This window comes from Chironomus tepperi, unplaced genomic scaffold (genome assembly GCF_022539635.2).
Source record: "Chironomus tepperi strain 1889 unplaced genomic scaffold, CSIRO-AGI_Ctep_v1 contig_354, whole genome shotgun sequence".
Classification (NCBI taxonomy): Eukaryota; Metazoa; Arthropoda; class Insecta; order Diptera; family Chironomidae; genus Chironomus; species Chironomus tepperi.
This window is the reverse complement of record NW_027226476.1, coordinates 1,417,314-1,436,095: the sequence shown is the minus strand read 5'-3', so window position 1 is coordinate 1,436,095 and position 18,782 is coordinate 1,417,314. Positions and strand designations below refer to the sequence as shown.

The window sequence follows — 18,782 nt, the reverse complement described above, 5'->3', positions numbered from 1 at the left end:
TATTAAATTCATGGAAACAACTGTGAATAATTTAATTAACTCATTCAAATTTCATTTTATATTATATCTATGCATGTATTGCCATCACACATACATATTTTGTGTTTCATAATAAAATATGCTGTGATATGCTATGTTTTGTCAATTATAATTATGTTTGGATAAGTTCATTAAACTTGAATTTTAAAAAGCCGTTAAATTTTTCAATTTTGAAATATTAAAAAACCTGAAGACAATTCAAATTTTTAAAAATCGTTATTAAAACAATTTTTTTGGGATATCTTTTTTTAGTGATATTTTATTGGAAATTTATGAATTCTTAAAAAATATCTGTATTAATAAAAAAATTAATTCAAATGCATTTAACGCTAATTTATGATATTTCCTCTCAGTATGAGCTTAATAAACAGCTGGCTTTTGTTGTGTTAGCAATAATCCAAATCTTTTCTTAATTATGAGCCTGTGTCGAGAGTATTTATCTTCTGGGGAGAATCGTGCTGGATGTGCTGTTACTGTTGGAAGACCGTCTGGATTCTTTTTCTGTAAAATGAAAATATAGATTATAAAGTTTGTTTTTATTTTTTTGCAGCTAATTCAAATGCTTCCACTAATTTCTTACCTTTAATGTGTACATCCTTTCGCCTTTTTCATTGAGATAATACATAAGATACATGATGAGGTCTTAATAGCTTTATTTTTTAATTAAAATAATTTTTGTGATCAGCACGTTTTTGGTCTGAATGAAAACAATAATCAATTCCCTTATAAGCCTCAGGCTTAATGTTTGAATTTTAAAAAATCGTTAATAAAATCTTTTCCTTTAATTAAATTTAGAAAAGATTTTCTACATGATTTTACTTCCTTTAAAACAATTATGAATGGAAAATAATTAATCAAACTCAATAAACGTTCAAAAAATTAATTAAATTCAAAGAAAAGTCAATCAAGTTAACGGTCACTTGAAATTTGAAAATTTAAAAAACTCATATAGTAGCCGCAGGCTTATAATAGTAAAAAAAATTAAGACAAAAAAATTGATTCTCGTAGCTTTAAAAACTTAATTTAAGCTGTATTTAAGTAACTGAGTGAAATATTTAATAAAAATACAGATACACAACTATAAATCCTACCTAATTTTACTGTAATTAATAATTTAAAAAGAAGATGAACATTGAAGACGAGGATTTAGGAAGCGATTCAGATTCGGACGATTGCGATTACTGTCCAGTTAATGATAGTGGAAGTGATTCTATTGATGAAAAGGATGAAATAAACGAAAATAATGAAGGCACTACAAAACCCACCAAAAAGAAGCGACGAAAAGGAAGAAAAACAAGGAACAAACAGGTCGATGATGAAATTGAGGAAGATGAAAAAGAGACAATCAAGCCTGCTCAGGATCCTGAAAAAGAGAAAGAAAGAGTTGATGCTTTATGGGCAGATTTTTTGAGTGGAACTGAAATTCCACTTGAAAAGAAAGAAACCAGCCCTAAAAAAGTTGAAGCAAGATCTACTACATCCAAAACAGACATTCCAAAAGTACAGAAATCAAATCCAGAGCCGGCACCCAAAATTTTTGAGTTTGCTGGCGAAACCATTGTAGTATCAGAAAACAACACAGAGGTATCATCAAATACTGCGAAACCAGTAAAGCCAATTGCAGGTTCAACAAGCTCTTTGGGAATTAAAAGACCAAGTACTGGAGGATTATCGTCAGTCTTGAACCAACTATCAAAAAAGAACAAACTAAGTGTATTAGAGAAAACAAAACTCGATTGGGATGGATTTAAAAGTAAAGAAGGCATTAATGAGGAACTCAAAACTCACAATCGAGGAAAAGATGGGTAAGTCCATTAAAATAATCGTTAATGCATTTAAATTTTATCAAAATATTTTTCCATATAGTTTCTTGGAAAGACGAGATTTTCTGGAACGAACAGACTACAAGCAGTTTGAAATCGAAAAGAGTTTGAGAATGTCATCCAAACGCAGCAACAAATGAAAAGTGAAACAATGTTTTGGATACAACATTGCATTGACAAAACGATTAATGTTTATTGCAACAAGGATCATTTGAAAAACAATAAACTGAAGCATTGAAGAAGTACTTATACCTGTTAATATATGTTCTTATTCACTTACATGTTCGTAAAACTGATTCTTTTTCAGTGATGATTTTACATTTTCCTAAAATGAATTAGCGTGACTTATTTAAAGGTACAATTGACAAATGATGTCAATGGAAAATTAGACAATTGGTTTTGCTTATTAAGTAATACTTTTGATTCCAATAAAATATTAAACCTCTATTAAGTATTTATTTCATTTAATTATTGTGACTTATTGACCTCCCTTTTGCTAAAAAACAATAGATTAATCCTCACATTCTGAATCATTAATAATTTGGTATTTCCATCGATTTCTTGAAATATTCTCCAAAACATATGCAACATCCAGACAATAGGACGATCGCGTCTCTTGATAATTTTGAGCATCATAAACAACAATCAAAAAGAACAAAACGAAAGAGTGAGCATTAACCGAGTTAGTATATAGCACGTGCTTCTCACAAACCAAAACATTTATACACTTTTATTTAGCACAATTTCAAAATAAGAACCAAGGTGGCAAGTAATCCTTATGTGTGACATGTTTACGTTTGTTAAGTTAATCCTCCCTTTATATAATGGATGGATACGTAATAGCAACAAATAGACGTTTTTTCCATCTAACGGACATCATCAAAGGCAAATCTAATCTAATCAAGATTTTAAAGTCTTAAGGATTTGCCTGTTGCTAAGTGTCCCACAGAAAAAATAAAAATAATTAGGGGAATTACGCTAAAAATTCTTAATTATTCTGCATGATACCCATTTCGTCGATAAGATACAAGGTAAACATTGTGTATCAAAATAAATCCATATGAGCAAGTCTTTAGGTAGAGAAAAGCCTGAAAAAATATTTTTTTTTTTGAGAGCGATTTTACTATTACTCAATTATCAGTAGCAATAAGCATGAGTTGTATTTAAAAAGAAGTAATTTGAGCATTATTTATTCAATCTCATTTGAAACTTTCAACTGTAAAGTTGCGTTAGAAGCATTTCAGTTACTTTATATTTTTATTAAAAGGAAATAAAAGTGATCATTAATTAAAGTGAAAGCCAATTTGATAAGCTACTGTTGTCATTCTGTGTATTTATTTTTTCCCCATTCCTGATAATTCATTGAAACAAACATGTTGTCTATTGATCATAAGAATGATGACGAACAAAAAAAGAAACTTCGCGAGTTGACAAAGTCCTTTTGTGGCATAGAAAAACCGTTGAAAAATTTCGTCGATCATGTTGAGGATTTAAATGGACTCATTCGTGAACTTTACAAAGTTTTCTCAAGCAATTATGTTAATATTGAGCAGGTCAATCATCTAATGATGGTTTACACCAGTAACTATAATGACTGGAAAAAGTTTGGTAAGCAAGTGATTTTGGGAGTTGTTCATAAGTGACGTCAATCGATAATTTGGGATTTTTCCTATACTTTACACAATTCAGAGCTTTAAGTGACGTCTTTAGTCTTAGTAGTCTTTGAATTCTGATGATTCTTCTATATTGATGTAAATAGTTTTGAGTGCTAAGATCAATCAGGTTAAACACAATCTGTGTTTTACATTCGATCTTGAAGGTCTAAAGGATGATTGTTAGTCAGGCTTAAGTGTCAGGATATTAGCTATAGTATGCGAGTAACACATACATATGTGGTTCAGAATCTATAAGAATTCGGGATTTATAATGAATGGTTTCAAATACTACCTGTGCATAAGTGATAATGTGAGTGTTTGTGGCTATTCATTCTAAATCAATGTCAATAGTAGTCAGGAATCCTACCTCAGTATCGCTCAAAACAGCTTAAGTCTAGGAAATATGTCATTAGACCCCTCCCACTTCCTTTACATGATAGACGTCACTTATGAATATCCTCAAAGGTGATACACATTTAATTACGGTACTAACGATGTAATTAAATCTTCTAGCCAAATTTGATCGTTATAGGTGAGTACAAATTGCCAAATTAACATATAAAAATTAAGATTCGTGAAATTTTATGTTCGGTGCCATAAAAATAATGTTTATAAATCTTTTAATCGCATCTTAATGAGTGTTATTTTGTAAAAAAAAAAGAAAAAATGATTTGATAATTATAAAATATATAAACACAAGTATATTTTTTCGGACCATATTACGGAGGATTGAGGAAAATTTTTAAGGTCAATCACTAGGTTATCATTTCGAGCAATAAATCTTTTCTTGTTATTATTTTTCTTATTTCTGTGGGCCGATGCCGATGCCTTTTTTTTGTCGGTTGTCCTTATAATGAGAGGACAGTCTGAATAACAATCATGACGATTCGATTGCCTGCATGCGTAATCTACATATATTATAAGGCACATGCGTCTTTCATCAATATTATTTTCTCTTGATTATAACTCGTAATTCCCTTATAAATAATGACGCTATCGTTCGATTGTTCACAAAAACAATAATTGTTGATTTATAAAGTCAAGAACCATAAAAATTGTGTGTTGTTAAAAAACACGAGACTTATTTTCTTCTTTTTATAAAAATAGAAACGTAATTCCAGTCTTATCAGTAAATGTATTTTTTCTCTATCATGCTCACGTTCCAAAGAATTCATTAATTGCTAATGACAGGCTTAGCCTGTTGAAGAAAATATTTGAAGGGGGTTCTGATTATTTGTTATCAACTTACATGCACTTTGTTTTCATTGATGTTTTCCTTGCCAATTTTGGAAATAACAATAGGAATTTAGTATTCTAGTACACTGGTACTCTAGTACGGTAGTATTCTAGTACATTAATACTATAGTTCTTTTAAACACTGGTATTCTAGTACTTAAGTAACCTAATACTCTAGTACCTTAGAACTCTAGGACATTAGTATTCTAGTACTCCAGTACACTAGTACCATAGTACATTAGCACTCTAGTACACAAGCATCTTATAACTCTAATATTTGTAAACACTAAGTGTACCCTTTGTACATTGATAACGTAGTAATCCAAAACTCCAGTAATTTTCCTGCATTTCCTCAATCGATCGTCGTACTCTAGTCCTATAATAATCTTCCAAACCATTCACAACCCTTAAATAATAGACATTCAATTACAGATACACAAGGAATTTAGTTGACTCTGGAAATGACAAATTCAATCTAATGATTCTCTGTTGGAATGAAGGGCAAACATCAGCCATCCATGATCATGCAGATTCACATTGCTTCTTGAAAGTTCTCAAAGGTGGTTTAATGGAAGTTAAATTTGCAGCACCGAATAATGATACTTCAATTTCACACATGGAACCAAATCTACCAGCCGATATAGGTACATATCATGCAGGCGAGGAGCATGAACATCACGAAGAACAATTACAGGAACTTTGCCGAACTACGGTATATGAGAATCAAGTTTGCTACATTAATGGTATGTAATTTCATTTCAATTATGAGACATAATGATCGATTTTGACCATTCAATCAGATAACATTGCATTACATCGCGTCGAAAATGTGAGCAATACAGATGTTGCAGGTATTTATTATTATTTATAAGTTACATGTTGTACATGAGATTTCATCGTAATTATCTCAATTTCATTCTCTTACAATAATGCATAGTCTCATTGCATCTATACTGCCCTCCGTTCGATGCCTGCGGAATTTACAATAAATCAACTGGAAAGAGATCTAAATGTCCTGTAAGTAATTAATTATGTGATGTAAACTTTTTTTGCTAACGTATCAATCTTGTAGGTCACATTTTGGAGCAAATATGGAAAGCGCGAAAAAATCCTCGATAATTGAACTGATCAGTTTGCAAAAAATATACATACAGACATGATTTTATTCACAACAGTCTTTGCATTTATTCATTTATAAATGATTTCATTTTTTATGACTCGTATATAAATTGTTATTTTTATTAGCTTAATAATTAAATTTAAAGTTATTAAAACTATTATTTGGCGCATTTTCACATGATACATGTTGAAGAAAGTTGTGAGGAGGAGATAGTTTAAATATCTGTGGATTGACATATACCGAGTAGCACAGAGACTTGTAGATGCTCTAATGGCGCAACAATAAATGAGATTGGCATAGCTTCCATGATCAATTTTACATATCCATAAAATTGATTGAAGCACAGTCATTATAAGACATTTAAACTACTTCCTCCCTCTTATAGAAAGTTAAGTAAAATTCCTTTTAAAATAAATTAAGACTTTGTACACATATATACTCGTAGAGTTAAGCCAAAAGCTTGTCTTCCTTTTTGAAACAACAAAATTATCACTTTAAGAATATATTTGGGGTTGTTCACAAATGACGTCCATAGTGTTCTATTTAAATCATATCCCAAAATAAGTAACAACCTAGTGACCTTAGCCATATACTTTTATTTGAGAGGAGGTCTACCTTCCATTGAACTTCATTAGGAGAGAACAGAATTGACGTCATTAGTGAACAAGCCCTTCACTATCATTTAAAATAATATTTTATAGATTATGAGAGAATAAAGAATTAATATAAAATTAAAAGTTTGTCTATTACTCCTACTTGTCAGCAACTCTTGATAAATATAGTGAGGACAAGGACTTGTTGTTGTATCCTTTAATTCTGTGAAATTTGGATACTTAATAATCTCTTGTGGTATACTTATTGACTTATTCGCTGTTCTACAGAAGAGCATATAACTGGAAGTAAGAAGAAGAATGAGAGATAATTAATTATACTCATTTGTTTGATGGAAAGATTAATTGTTTAATTAATTTCTTGACATACCTTCCTGTACTCATAACGATTTCAAATTTTTGCGTAAAGGACTGATCATCCCATGGCAGTTGCTTTATATGAGTCATAAATGTACGATCATGAAATTCCACAGGATCGGAAATGATTAAACGAGCTAAATAAAAAGAATTAAAGAAGTCAATTAAAAATGTTAAAGCAGGCAGTTTATAATCTTACTTAATATTGAGTTCTGATAATATTCTTGCTCTTCATCAATTGAGCTTCTGATCTCGTTTGACAATGCAGAATCGGATGATAAAAGAGAACGGTTAAGTTGAACTGTATCGAGACCATAAATAATTATATTTTCAACATCCGTCATTGTAACTCCATGAAATGCTCGAACATTAAAATATTCGAAAAATTCCTTTACAGGAACCATTGAGTAGCAGCCAACTGTAAAGAAGATAATGATGGAATTTTGTTTTTGTTGACGGAAATATTGACCTACCTAATTCAGTTTTCGGATAGTATGTAATAATTGATAAGCACATTTCCTCATGTAATGAATAGCCTCCGAGTGTGGGCTTGTCTAAAGCTTCTGTGTTGTATGAGCATTCAAGAACCATAAAATCACCTGGAAGCACTTTAGTCTCATTCTCTAATTGTCGTATTTCCTGATAATTATGACTATAATGATTATCATCAATAATTCTTGTAACTTCCTTTACGGCTCTTATATGCGAAAGCTTAACATTTCTTCCCGCTACATGAGTATGAACTGACACCGACACAATGTTTATGCCTTCTTCAGGAAAAACATTTTCCGTACCTATTATGTAAAGAGAACAGCATGTTATTAGAACTGACTTGTCAATTAGAATTATCTATTAACATACATGATGGACCGCAAATTCCAATATTTCTGAACGAAGGTTGTTTTGGCGGTATGAATTGAGTATCCGAAACAGAAACACCATTGATCATTATTCCAGCATCAAACTGCCGCATTTCATTTACATAATGTACTCTAAAGCCCGAATGATCCCAAAAGTTTTTCTTATTTGGATTCACGTAATGAATTTCGAGCATATAAAAAGACTCAGTAAATGGAATTCCAACATGCTCGGGCAAATAATGCGAAGAACCACCATATGAGTAAGTCGCCACGGGAGTAACACAGGAATCCCAATTTCCATTAGAATATAGAGTTGAACCACATTCAATGCCATTTGATTTGGACCATTTCTTCAAGTCTTCGGAATTTTTACTTATCGCGTCGGGGTCAAAATGTTTTGCCGAAAATTTACATTCAAATAGAGTCATATGATGGACAAACTGGCGCTTCGTATCTCTATGGAAATGAATGAGAAATATGTCAAGGGAAAACTTTTTTATTTCTTTCAATAATTTCTTACTTGTCACGTGATAAGATTGGCTCAAATCCGATTATATGCTCTTTTGGATGTTTCGGTGCCTCGAATATTTTACACCAGTAGAGTGATCCTACATCCTGTGTGATTTTAACCTTAACGAAGAAGAATTTATTACAAATTATTGCAACTATCGTTCACAAATGAAGTCCAATATTGAGCATTATATTGGACGTAACTAGTAAATGATCAGAATAAAGGCTTGTCATACCTCTTTCATAGTAACATCCCAATGATACACGCTACTGTCCTTTGGCTTTGTCGATGCAGGATTCAGTAAATAAATTGGTCTCGAGCCCTTTGCCTTAAAACTAACTCGATCAAGTTGCGTAACATCTTTCTCACCATAAGCCCAAAACATCTTCATCGTATCGGCCTGTTTAAAATGATTTCATTTTATCAATTTATTTAATATCATGCAAGCATTTATGGAATTGTATATTTTTCTGATTGCTTACTGTAAATGGTACATCACGTGGATCGCATGTCGAAAATGATCGTTTAAATGTAAGAATTGTATGCGTTAAATTCTGATATCCTTCATTTTCCAAAATATAATTTTGTGTGTCATCTCTGACAATTACTTTTTCCTCAAATTTCGAGTTCGTTCCATGACAGTCCTAAATGATGATAATAACAATAATGAGTTCGATTGCCAAAGAAGACATGTAAAAAGTAATTGAAGTAAATAAATATGATAAATTAATGAAAAAACACAGGAGACACAGTTCTGTGCAAGATTTTTTTAGTGAAGCAACTCGTTCCAATTATACTTTTTGCGCTTACAAAATAAAAAAAATCTCTTCTTGCAATGTCCGTTGAAAGATTGACAGTTTTTATATGATTGCGTATTGAGAATCAATTAATAGTTATTAAAAATGCCTGATGCATTTCCTTTATACCATCAGTAAACACTACGACTACATATTGTAAATTGTTTTACAGTGGGAACTTTTGAATAGACACTTTTAATGATCAGAAGTTTAAGTAGATAAAAGGTGGACATTCGATTGTTAAGAAGCTCATTTTCCAATCGATATAAGTTGATCACATTTTTGTAGTTTAATTAAACGGCTTCCTTACGGATTTATAAATAAATGAAATGTTTATTCTTCGAAGTTCAAAATCAGACTGAACTTTTATATGAGAAGGGGGTTTCAAATATGAACAATAAATAATTTTCAAATCTCAAATGAACGTTATAACAGAAATCTTAGCCAAGTGGACAATATAATAAGAAAGACAGTAGGCAATGAGAACTAATCACTGCTTAATAATATTCATAATTCTGCTTGAATAGATCAATCATATGAACGCAATTTAGAGATAAGACAGCTAATTAATCCAGATATTTCATCATTTTAGAGATAATATCAATCTAAAGTCAACGATTAAGACAGTCTGCGAATTAAAATTCACTTAATGGTCATAAAATTGATTGAAGGTTTAAGATTGTCACTTAAGAAAGCAGAGTGGAATAAAAAAGCAAAAAAATTATAATGAAACGTGGTAGAACCAGATTTCATGTGATTGCTATGCACTCCGAACATCAACAATCGAAATTGTAAGTTATTTTATTAAAGACTTTAGTTTTTTTTGCTTGAAACACTCTTCTCATTTTTTTAAAACTTTTCAATTTATGTCTCTCCTTTCCTTTCGTATCATTGAATTTACCATTCATGAAGAATGTGAGAAACTTTTTTTTTGTTCTTGCTCCTTTAGAATCGGTAAGTAAGTGAGTGAATAAGTTGAAATTACAAATCAATTCATTAAAAATTCTACCTTGGATTTAAAATTCTGATTTTCGCTTTAAAAATGTTAATTTAATCATGTTCTTTTTTAAACGCATTTTCTAACTACTTTATGGGCTCTACATATTCTTTCTTCTTCCTCATTCAATTTCTTGATTATAATTTTCATAAGTAAGTAAGTCGTGAAATAGTTTAAAGTAGTGCTGATCTCATATTGTTACCACCAACCAACCAAATAATCATTCTATTCATCATCATCATCATTATTATGATCATGAGAGTATTGGTTCAGTCAGTGGCTGGACGATTAAGAATGAGAGTAGGAAAAAAGAATTTAAAATTAAAAGCGAAACGCCAAAAATACGATAATCGCCTGTCTCATTTAGCATCTTTTGTTTAGAATGAATAAGAAAGAAATAAAAAAACAATTTGGGAAGAAATAAAATCAAGAAATGAATTCGATATAACTTGAGATAAAGTATGGACACAGAAAAAAAAATCACAAGATTTTTACATTTATCCACGGAAAAAAATTCAATTCACCAATAGTCTGGATTTATCTTATCTCTTTTATAATTTTTTTTACTCAATTTTCAAAAGAATGTTTTTGTGTCCAGCTATTTCTCATTCTGCTAAAATATATGCGATCTTTTGTGTGTTATTTTTTTTTCATTCGAGAAATTCATTCTTTTCAGGGTCGTAAACGAATAACATTCTTTTAGGGGTTCCCATTATTTTTTGTGGATTTCAAAAGATCAACAGTCCTCAATATCCTCAATATAAACATAACCGAGCAACAAAAATAAGGTAAGCTACACACATATCCTTTAAATTTCCTTTTCGGAATCATTCATTAATACCAAATGTAGAAGTCTATTTAGTAGACATATGGATGCTACATAAATAGATCCATATGGATAGAGTTAGCTTCCGATTTTCTCTTAACACGAACATAAACTCACGAATGATTCAGCCAAGAAAATGAAGAAAAAAATGTTTTGTTTTGAAAGAAGTAATTATGAACCTCTAATTTGTATACAGTGGTGTAGCAAGGAGCAGTCCAATTGATAAGTAATCCTTATTTATAGAACTTCTTGTCTTTCTTGTCTTAGAGTAAAACAATTTTTAAGGGGGGTAAGGTTAGGACACCTATAAAACCCAATCCCCTTACTTCTACACTCTGTTGGTGTCCAGAATCAAGGCTTTATTAATCCTCCTTTCTTTGCTCTAGAGCTCGAAGTTAACTAGAATTGTATATGAAGTCGAGTCGTCTTGAAGCTTTGCTTTGCTCTGTAACTATCAAGGATGTGAAACTGATCATTCAGTGTTCGATCAGTCTTGATTATATTGAAATTGAACAGTTGTTTACTCTTGGTCACATTTTCAGTTCCATATCAAGATTTTTTAAAACTATCCATCCTTAAATTGGCCGTTTCTCGAATATTAATATGTATCTCATGCCTCATCTAAAATCAATTTTGAAAACCATCGAAACTAAAAAATATTCATACTATTCTAACTATGACTGCAATCATTTACAGATCAATCAAATCCAGAATGTCTTTAATCCACAATTATCTCTAGATCACATTCAAATAGCTTCTCTGAATGCGCCTCTGACTCATTCTCAATAAAAATTATATTTCTCATTTCACTAAAAGACCGCGCGTTCTTCTTGAGAATTCCTTTTTGAGTAAGGTACGAAAAATCGATATAAAAAATTTTATGCGATGAAAAAATAAAATTCACACACGAAAACAGAGAGAAAAAAACAACAATTTATTAACAGCAATCTGGATTGATCGCATAAATGCTTTTTCTTATTCTGCGCTGCTTCACTTCTCCTCAAAACAGTTTATTATTGAAAATACATGTACATATAATATCATATCATGTAACCCGCAAAAACCAACGAAAAAAAAGAACACAAACACGCAGCATATTCTCCTTTTGCTCATCTCTTTTACTTCCAAAAGAACACAAAATTATAGTCCATCCTATTATATCTTTTGTGTCGAACAAGCATGAATGATTTCATAATAATTTGACTGAATGCATAAAAAATGCAACCGCTGATGGTCGAAGAAGTAAGAATGAAAATGAAATGGAAATTAAGTAAAACAAAATAATTTTTATGTTCTCCTTCTGGTTTGCATTCATGCTTTAAGGTGCATTTTTCTTCATAATAATGCTGATGTTATTGCTCGCTTTTATCCCTCTTAGCTTCGTAACTGATATACGCACACATTACATGCTACGGGGCAAATGTATAATAAAATAAGAAAGGAGAGGATATACATGTAAAACGGAAGTGCAGAGACAGATCTTTTTTTATATTTATATGAAAAAGTAACTTTGTTGCCGAATGGATGATAATCATGATTCATGTGTCTCATTTTACATTCTCATATAGAGATTCACTTAACATAAACAAGTACTGAAGTATGTTCCCATAATGAAATTTACCAGAATATTTGCTTTTCCTGTTTTGTCGTTCACCCATGCGAGTACAACGTCAAATCCTTTTATTTGAGTATTTGGATATGGAAATCCGATAGCCACAAAGCCTCGGCTATTTAAAATCACATGAAATATCACATCATTATCTCTTATATACCACTGTAAATTTAATATGCCATTCTGATCTAATTTTTCACTTCGTGTCCAATTTCTGTGATGTATTTCAGGATATTTGTACGTTGTTGTGTCATCTAATGCATTGACATATAAATTTGATATTGTAATAAGAATACACAAAATTATTTCATTTATTTTCATCATTTTTTCTTATCACTTTTGAATTTCCGTCTCGCAAAAATAAGCACTTCTATTTTTATTATTATTTAAGCAACAAACTATGCCGGCAATAGTTATCCATGTAACCGTTAAAAGAAAATAATAAAATGTTACAAACGACGCAACGTTTGCATAGAACAGATGCACGACTTCAACTGACGAGTAGAAAGGAAGAATAGCATATTTTTTTGACCTGAGTGAGTTAGTCCCTTTAGTAACATATGAAGAGAATATAATGGAATGAAATAAATGACGATGAGTGTACATGTAAGTAAACACATTTTTTTCATGCATGTACCAGCATGCTCTATGTTAAATTTAATTATTTATGTTAACAATATATTTAATTAAGCCTAGAAATTTAACTAAAATTCATAATTTAATTAATTATATTTTAATCTTATGTAAATACATGCTCAATTTAAGATATTCGCATGGCTTGCTTCTTGTATATGTGTAAGATTGTAACTGTGTTAGTGGGGGAGCAGATGTACAAAAAAGCCGATCAGACGAGAATTTCATGCTAAATGAGACAATTGAGATGTTGAAGTGCCTTTTTCTGTTGCTAATATTCAGGGGTAAAATTTTCACCTATGTAGCTTATAAGGTAAGGCTAAATATTTACCCACCACAATAATTGCCATCCATTGTCACTAGTAGTGGATATAAATTCATGGGAACTTAAATTCGCAAATAAATTAGCAAGAATGAATTTTTATTTATCATCTTTAAATATTAACTTCAATTTGCACCTGGATGAATATCTTCCATTCTTAAACATCTTTAACGGTCACAAAATATTCAAAAAAATTTAAAAATATTTCAACTTACTTTCAACAGTTAGCGCCACTAGTCACAAATCATTCACACTTAAAATTGGAATTTTATCTTACATTATGCATATATCTTTGTCGAGTATTATCTAAGCTACTTCCAATTAGAATTGATGTCGTCGTTAGAAATATTTCAAATGACTCAATCGTTCTAATTACTATTCATGCATTCATCCATGCATGTATTCTAAACAATGTGAATAAAGAGAATAAGAATAAGCAGTAAAATAGAAATGAAATAAAGGAAATGATTAAAAGATTTTTATCTATAGATTCTTCTTGGAACGTTATGTTTAAAGAAAAGAAGCTAATTCTTGGGTATGTGAATTACTGATTCATAGACTCTACGTCCTAAAGATTCATAGAACATTTTTGAATAAAGATACAAAACTATTTGGATATGATGAAAATTTGCAAAATGCCACGTCAGACGAAATTAAGCTTAAAATTTTCCACAGCAGATGTCATGAGAATCTTTAGACTCTGATCCATTTTGCGCAGTATTAATGGATGAGATATGGGAATAGTCGGAATTTAACAGCAATATTTTGGGAATGAGGGAAAAGTAAGGGATTAAATTTCTATTTGAAATGGGTAGGAGAACAAAGAATGGTATATTCTAAAGTAAATCTTATCTTTGGTAATGGATAAAGCATTTTTACAATGATAAGAGAAGCTAGTTGCTAATGTATATTCTAAAGTAAGTTCTAGCATTCCAACCTTGTTGTACTTTTTTGGAGAAATGCTCTATAATCCTAATTTGATCAATAGAAACCAGTATCTAATCATACTAGATAACTGGGGTGCAACGGGGGGATATACTAGGGTTTATCCAAGAAAACTGCCTCTAAGACAGTGGTGGTCAACCTTTTATTTTCCGCGGACCTTCTTTGTGATAAGCCTCGATCGAAATCTTACATGGCAAATAGTTCATGACATTTGGCTGCTCAATAGTGTACCGCTACACTCAGGTTGCTCATCACTGCTCCATAATGACCTAGACCAGTGTTGTCTAAACTTCTTCGAGACATTCTACATCTGAGCTGGTTCAACGACACACAGCTTGAACAATACTGACCTAGACCCTAGTATCTATCAAAGCAATCGAACTTTAGGTCAAAAACCTTGAAAATCTGTAAAACAAGATTGAATTTGAAGTAATCATAGAAAGTTAAACACAAATATTAAGTGGATCTACCATAAACATTTAATGATTCTTTTTATTATTTGTTTAAATTAATTCACGTTTCATATAAGTTATCTTGCTTGTTGCATTTTGTAGATTTTTCATCTGTTTGAGAAAAGGTACAATATTTTGTTGCTTGTTTTTTTCCTTCATTTATAATCTTATTATCAGTATTATATCATAATTAAACACGTGCGCTCAAAATACACATAAAACATATCATCTTATGAAACATCCAAGATTTAAATAAGAGAAACAAAACTCAATCTTCGTCCCATAAGTTTACTCATTAAAATATAGGTATTTATAATTTTTTTTCTTTGTTGAAGCATAATGGGGCATGTGTTAATGGGGAATAAAAAAATGGGGTTGGACGCTTATTCCGTAACACGGTGTTAGGAGGACATCCCTAAAACAATCAAAAGTAGAGTAAGGTTGGGGGTTAGGGGTGTTCCAAAAGTAGATTATCAGAGTTAAGTAATAAGTGGACATCCCCAAATGATGATGCAATCAATGATAGGATTCTCGTCTTTCTAAATTATAATGCCTCTTTGTTTACATTCATACTTCACATTTTTATCATTTCTGTTCATTAATTCTAATTTTTTTTAAATATATCTCATACCATATTAGATTTTTTTTTATATAATTTGATTCATTCACGAAGAAAAAATTATCATTTAATTAATTTTTTTATACTTTTTTGAACACATTCTTTTTTTTGCTTATTTTTCTAGAATTTTTTTACATTTTTTTGGGGTCGAGATTTTTGTTTTTAAAACGAGTTAATAATAATATAAAATAATATTAAAAATATAATATAAGAAGAAAAAAAAGTCAAATCAAAGACAAGACATTTCATCCATTTCAGCTTGCTTGCTTGCGAGAGCAGAATGACATAAATTGTGATGTTGTTTAATTTTTGCGAGTCATTGTGCGACTTGTTGGCTGATTAATTGTGTGAAGATTCTTTTTATAAGAATTACGTCCTGCCTTGTTGTTACGATCGAAGAATGAACGACTTATTGCCAAGCTACGTTGATCAGCTGCCTTTCCAGTGCCTGCATTGTTAGTCTTTGCAATAAGAACTAATGCAACATTTCTTCCATTGTTTGGTCGAGTCTTCGATTTGTTATTATTTTTGCCTCCCTTATTGCGCTTATTGCCTTTGTTGACAATTATCTATAACCAGACAGAAAGGAAATAAATTGTTATTTAGACTATCATAAACAACGTCTGTCGTATCATGCGTAAATTCCTTCTTCTTTCTTTTTCTTTTTTTCATAGGAAAACATTTACTAAAAAAATAAAAACATCTACTTACTGCGTCACCATTATCAATTCCATTTGATAATTCCAATACAACGAGATCCTCAATATCATCGCTATTAAATCCAGTCAATGGTTTGCGACGAATATTATGATAAACACTCATCGACGGATGTTCAATGAGTAAATTTTCGATTGGTGATGTTTCAATTTGAATTGATCCTGATGAGAAGCATGATGGTGGTGTCATGTACCATGATTCATCCATAGTGTTTGGATATAGGGAGGGTAAGTTTGCTGATAACAAGCAATTTTCGTCATTTTCTCTTACGGTGCTCAAATGCGATAAAATACTTTTGAAAGGTACCAGTTGTAAGTTTTTGTTACTTAATTCCTTTTTAGACAAATTATTCTCCTCAGGCGATGGAGTTAACAATGTAGGATATTTAGTTTCAGTTTCAACAAAAAGCCAATCCTTGTCTTCGTCCAGCAATACAACTCTTACATTTCCTTCAAACTCACTCAAGAAATTCTCCTTGTCGATTACGTCAGTTTCTTGTTGCTTATTATTTCCGTTATTTTCAGTATTTACGTCAGACTCTAAAATATTATTCTCTTTACTTTTTCCAAATAGTGTAGAGAAGAGACCGTTGAACATTATACAACCCTTGGAGGTCGCGAAGATTTTAAATAAATATAATTAATTCGCGTGTGTTTTACAAAAATAATTTGAAAATTATTAAAATTCTCTCTTTTTTCTAGTTTTATAATCGCTCGACTTAAGTTGCTTATGTACCGACCGGGACACGAGTTTGCTAATTGATAGATTTCTGAAATTAAAATAAATAAAACATTTGTTCACGTTTTAATTTTCATTTTTTTCTGAATAAAGAGAAACAAGTAGCTGTACGCCTGTAGGCGAACAATAAGAGTGCATTTCTGACTGCCCTGACCTGTTGATTATTATAAATATTTCATAATGAGTATGAGTTCTTATTCATGCTTAATTAAAGCTTAAAATTCGGTTTTATTAATTATTAATTGGGTCATGTGATTGTTCCGTCTGGGAATTATAGATGGGGAGGAGGTATGAAGCCCTTCTATCATCCTATGAACATTTCATGAAACAAAGGAAATATTTTGCAGTTACATAACTTATGTACGCTCCCATAGACTAAAGTGCAATTAATAACAAAGAAAATGTCATCGGAACTGCCAGTAAACAATCCAAAATGATTAAGAAATCGCAATTAGCATCGCAAAACACTGTGGAAGCAGGTTTCAGTTTAAAAATATGAGATAGAAGATGATGACTTTTTGTGTGAGTTGTGTAATAATTTTGGCAAGCAATTCGCGAACAGAAATAAAACAGAACTGAATCTACAGTTTATTACATTTTCAGCTCTTTAAACATTTGATTGTATTTTCAATTTCTATATCATATCGCTATGATAATCTCATGTATTATAAATATAGAGGAAAGGAACTACAATGAACTTGAAAATAGACGCTATCGAACAAAAAATTAAGACGAAGATTGAATTTTTTTGGGATATAGGTGCGTATACTTTGTGTTTACGATATCGCACAGCAACAAACATGTCGATGCATGTCCAGCGTCCAAATTTCTTCTTCTTTTATGTTATTATTATTTTTTTGCTATTCAATCGCAGCAGACATGTTGAAAAAGAAGAAAGAAAAAAATTATTTTGTGCCTTGCAGTAAGCACACAAAAAGAAAGAAAAGAACCTGATTCCAAGGTTAAAAATGAAGCAGACTAAAAATAGAAAAAGAATCCTTAATGTGTTTGTAAACATACACAAAAAAAAGGTAATAATTCCAATATTGCCTTCTGGAATTTACAATTAGCAGTTGTCGATTTATGTGCTTAGATAGTGTGTAAAAAAATCAATAAATGCATTATCCCCTATGACTATATTTTTTGAAGCTATTGATTCATTTTCATTACAAAATGCACAGCAGTGCATATTTAGCATTCAATTCGAATTGTAACTGCGTAATAATATTTTGTTTGGGAGCATTAACTGTTCATCAGCTGTTGCAAGTATGATCGGGCAGAGAAAAAATGTTTTTCTATGTATGAGTTATACAATAACTCAATAGCGTACTCCTCATACATTAACAGAAAATTCACTCTTCCAACGCTTTATTTTTTGTTTATATACAGATGATTTTTCTACTTCTTATTCATTATTTCTATTTTTCTTTCATTTCTTTCATTTTTTTCCATTTAAATTCTTTTTTTATTTATTTTTTTGTAAAACTCTTTTGCACTCAAATGAAAATAATTTTTCTTTCTTTTACATCATTCCATGAAGAGATTTCACGAACTTTGTGCCACTTGCTACCATTCAGTTATGAACACTGAACAATAGGGCACAGAATTTAAGGTAATATACCTTGAAAAAATCGTTAAAATCTAACTCAATTGCGAAATTCATGATAAAATTAATTTTTAAGGCCATTGAAGGGCTTGGGTTGTTTATTATATGACTTTACTTACGTTAATATTAATTATCACAGCAAATAATTGCTTAATATGTGTCTAATAAAAATTTAATTTCACAAAAAAATGGCGACTGTTTGGAAAAATTTTGGGAAAATTTTTCTCTTTATTTATTTTTCCTTTTTTACTGATTTCTGTGCACTCACAACAACAACATAACACTGACTGAGTTTGAATACAGAAT

At 30.8% G+C, this 18,782-nt stretch overlaps 4 protein-coding genes and 1 long non-coding RNA gene across 5 annotated transcripts; 3 read left to right on the top strand and 2 right to left on the bottom strand.

Annotated features, from left to right (window-relative positions):
• Positions 1 to 996: 996 nt before the first annotated feature.
• Positions 997 to 2,121, top strand: Yeti (yeti). The gene is made up of 2 exons (XM_070645736.1): positions 997 to 1,844; positions 1,906 to 2,121. The coding sequence occupies exons 1-2, from the start codon at positions 1,165 to 1,167 to the stop codon at positions 2,000 to 2,002; spliced, it is 777 nt and encodes a 258-aa protein (XP_070501837.1). The 5' UTR covers positions 997 to 1,164; the 3' UTR covers positions 2,003 to 2,121.
• A 954-nt stretch (positions 2,122 to 3,075) lies between these two features.
• On the top strand, positions 3,076 to 6,610 carry LOC139094762 (cysteine dioxygenase type 1). The gene is made up of 6 exons (XM_070645935.1): positions 3,076 to 3,470; positions 4,031 to 4,049; positions 5,186 to 5,496; positions 5,554 to 5,604; positions 5,691 to 5,770; positions 5,826 to 6,610. The coding sequence occupies exons 1-6, from the start codon at positions 3,236 to 3,238 to the stop codon at positions 5,874 to 5,876; spliced, it is 747 nt and encodes a 248-aa protein (XP_070502036.1). The 5' UTR covers positions 3,076 to 3,235; the 3' UTR covers positions 5,877 to 6,610.
• Positions 5,924 to 12,933, bottom strand: LOC139094760 (MOXD1 homolog 1). The gene is made up of 9 exons (XM_070645933.1): positions 12,454 to 12,933; positions 8,695 to 8,856; positions 8,448 to 8,612; positions 8,222 to 8,331; positions 7,703 to 8,157; positions 7,315 to 7,635; positions 7,041 to 7,259; positions 6,855 to 6,978; positions 5,924 to 6,766 (listed from the first exon to the last, which is right to left on the bottom strand). Exons 1-9 carry the CDS (start codon positions 12,766 to 12,768, stop codon positions 6,556 to 6,558), a joined length of 2,082 nt encoding a protein of 693 aa, XP_070502034.1. The 5' UTR covers positions 12,769 to 12,933; the 3' UTR covers positions 5,924 to 6,555.
• Positions 12,934 to 13,314: 381 nt separating this feature from the next.
• Positions 13,315 to 17,000, top strand: LOC139094764 (uncharacterized). The gene is made up of 2 exons (XR_011544794.1): positions 13,315 to 13,390; positions 16,090 to 17,000. It is a non-coding gene; the product is annotated as an uncharacterized lncRNA (long non-coding RNA).
• On the bottom strand, positions 14,801 to 18,782 carry TP53INP (Tumor protein p53 inducible nuclear protein). Its single transcript, XM_070645934.1, has 3 exons — positions 18,596 to 18,782; positions 16,127 to 16,901; positions 14,801 to 15,984 (listed from the first exon to the last, which is right to left on the bottom strand). The coding sequence occupies exons 2-3, from the start codon at positions 16,727 to 16,729 to the stop codon at positions 15,718 to 15,720; spliced, it is 870 nt and encodes a 289-aa protein (XP_070502035.1). The 5' UTR covers positions 16,730 to 16,901; positions 18,596 to 18,782; the 3' UTR covers positions 14,801 to 15,717.

Bases quoted from the DNA above. Each gene is read 5' to 3' on its own strand.
- Yeti (XM_070645736.1), top strand. From the start codon at position 1,165: ATGAACATTGAAGACGAGGATTTAGGAAGCGATTCAGATTCGGACGAT. The intron at 1,845-1,905 runs GTAAGTCCATTA...TTTTCCATATAG, and splicing joins CACAATCGAGGAAAAGATGG to TTTCTTGGAAAGACGAGATT.
- LOC139094762 (XM_070645935.1), top strand. From the start codon at position 3,236: ATGTTGTCTATTGATCATAAGAATGATGACGAACAAAAAAAGAAACTT. The intron at 5,497-5,553 runs GTATGTAATTTC...CCATTCAATCAG, and splicing joins TCAAGTTTGCTACATTAATG to ATAACATTGCATTACATCGC. The intron at 5,771-5,825 runs GTAAGTAATTAA...TCAATCTTGTAG, and splicing joins GAAAGAGATCTAAATGTCCT to GTCACATTTTGGAGCAAATA.
- LOC139094760 (XM_070645933.1), bottom strand. From the start codon at position 12,768: ATGATGAAAATAAATGAAATAATTTTGTGTATTCTTATTACAATATCA. The intron at 8,158-8,221 runs GTAAGAAATTAT...TCATTTCCATAG, and splicing joins CCAATCTTATCACGTGACAA to AGATACGAAGCGCCAGTTTG. The intron at 7,260-7,314 runs GTAGGTCAATAT...TCTTCTTTACAG, and splicing joins CTATCCGAAAACTGAATTAG to TTGGCTGCTACTCAATGGTT.
- TP53INP (XM_070645934.1), bottom strand. From the start codon at position 16,729: ATGTTCAACGGTCTCTTCTCTACACTATTTGGAAAAAGTAAAGAGAAT. The intron at 15,985-16,126 runs GTAAGTAGATGT...GTCTGGTTATAG, and splicing joins GAATTGATAATGGTGACGCA to ATAATTGTCAACAAAGGCAA.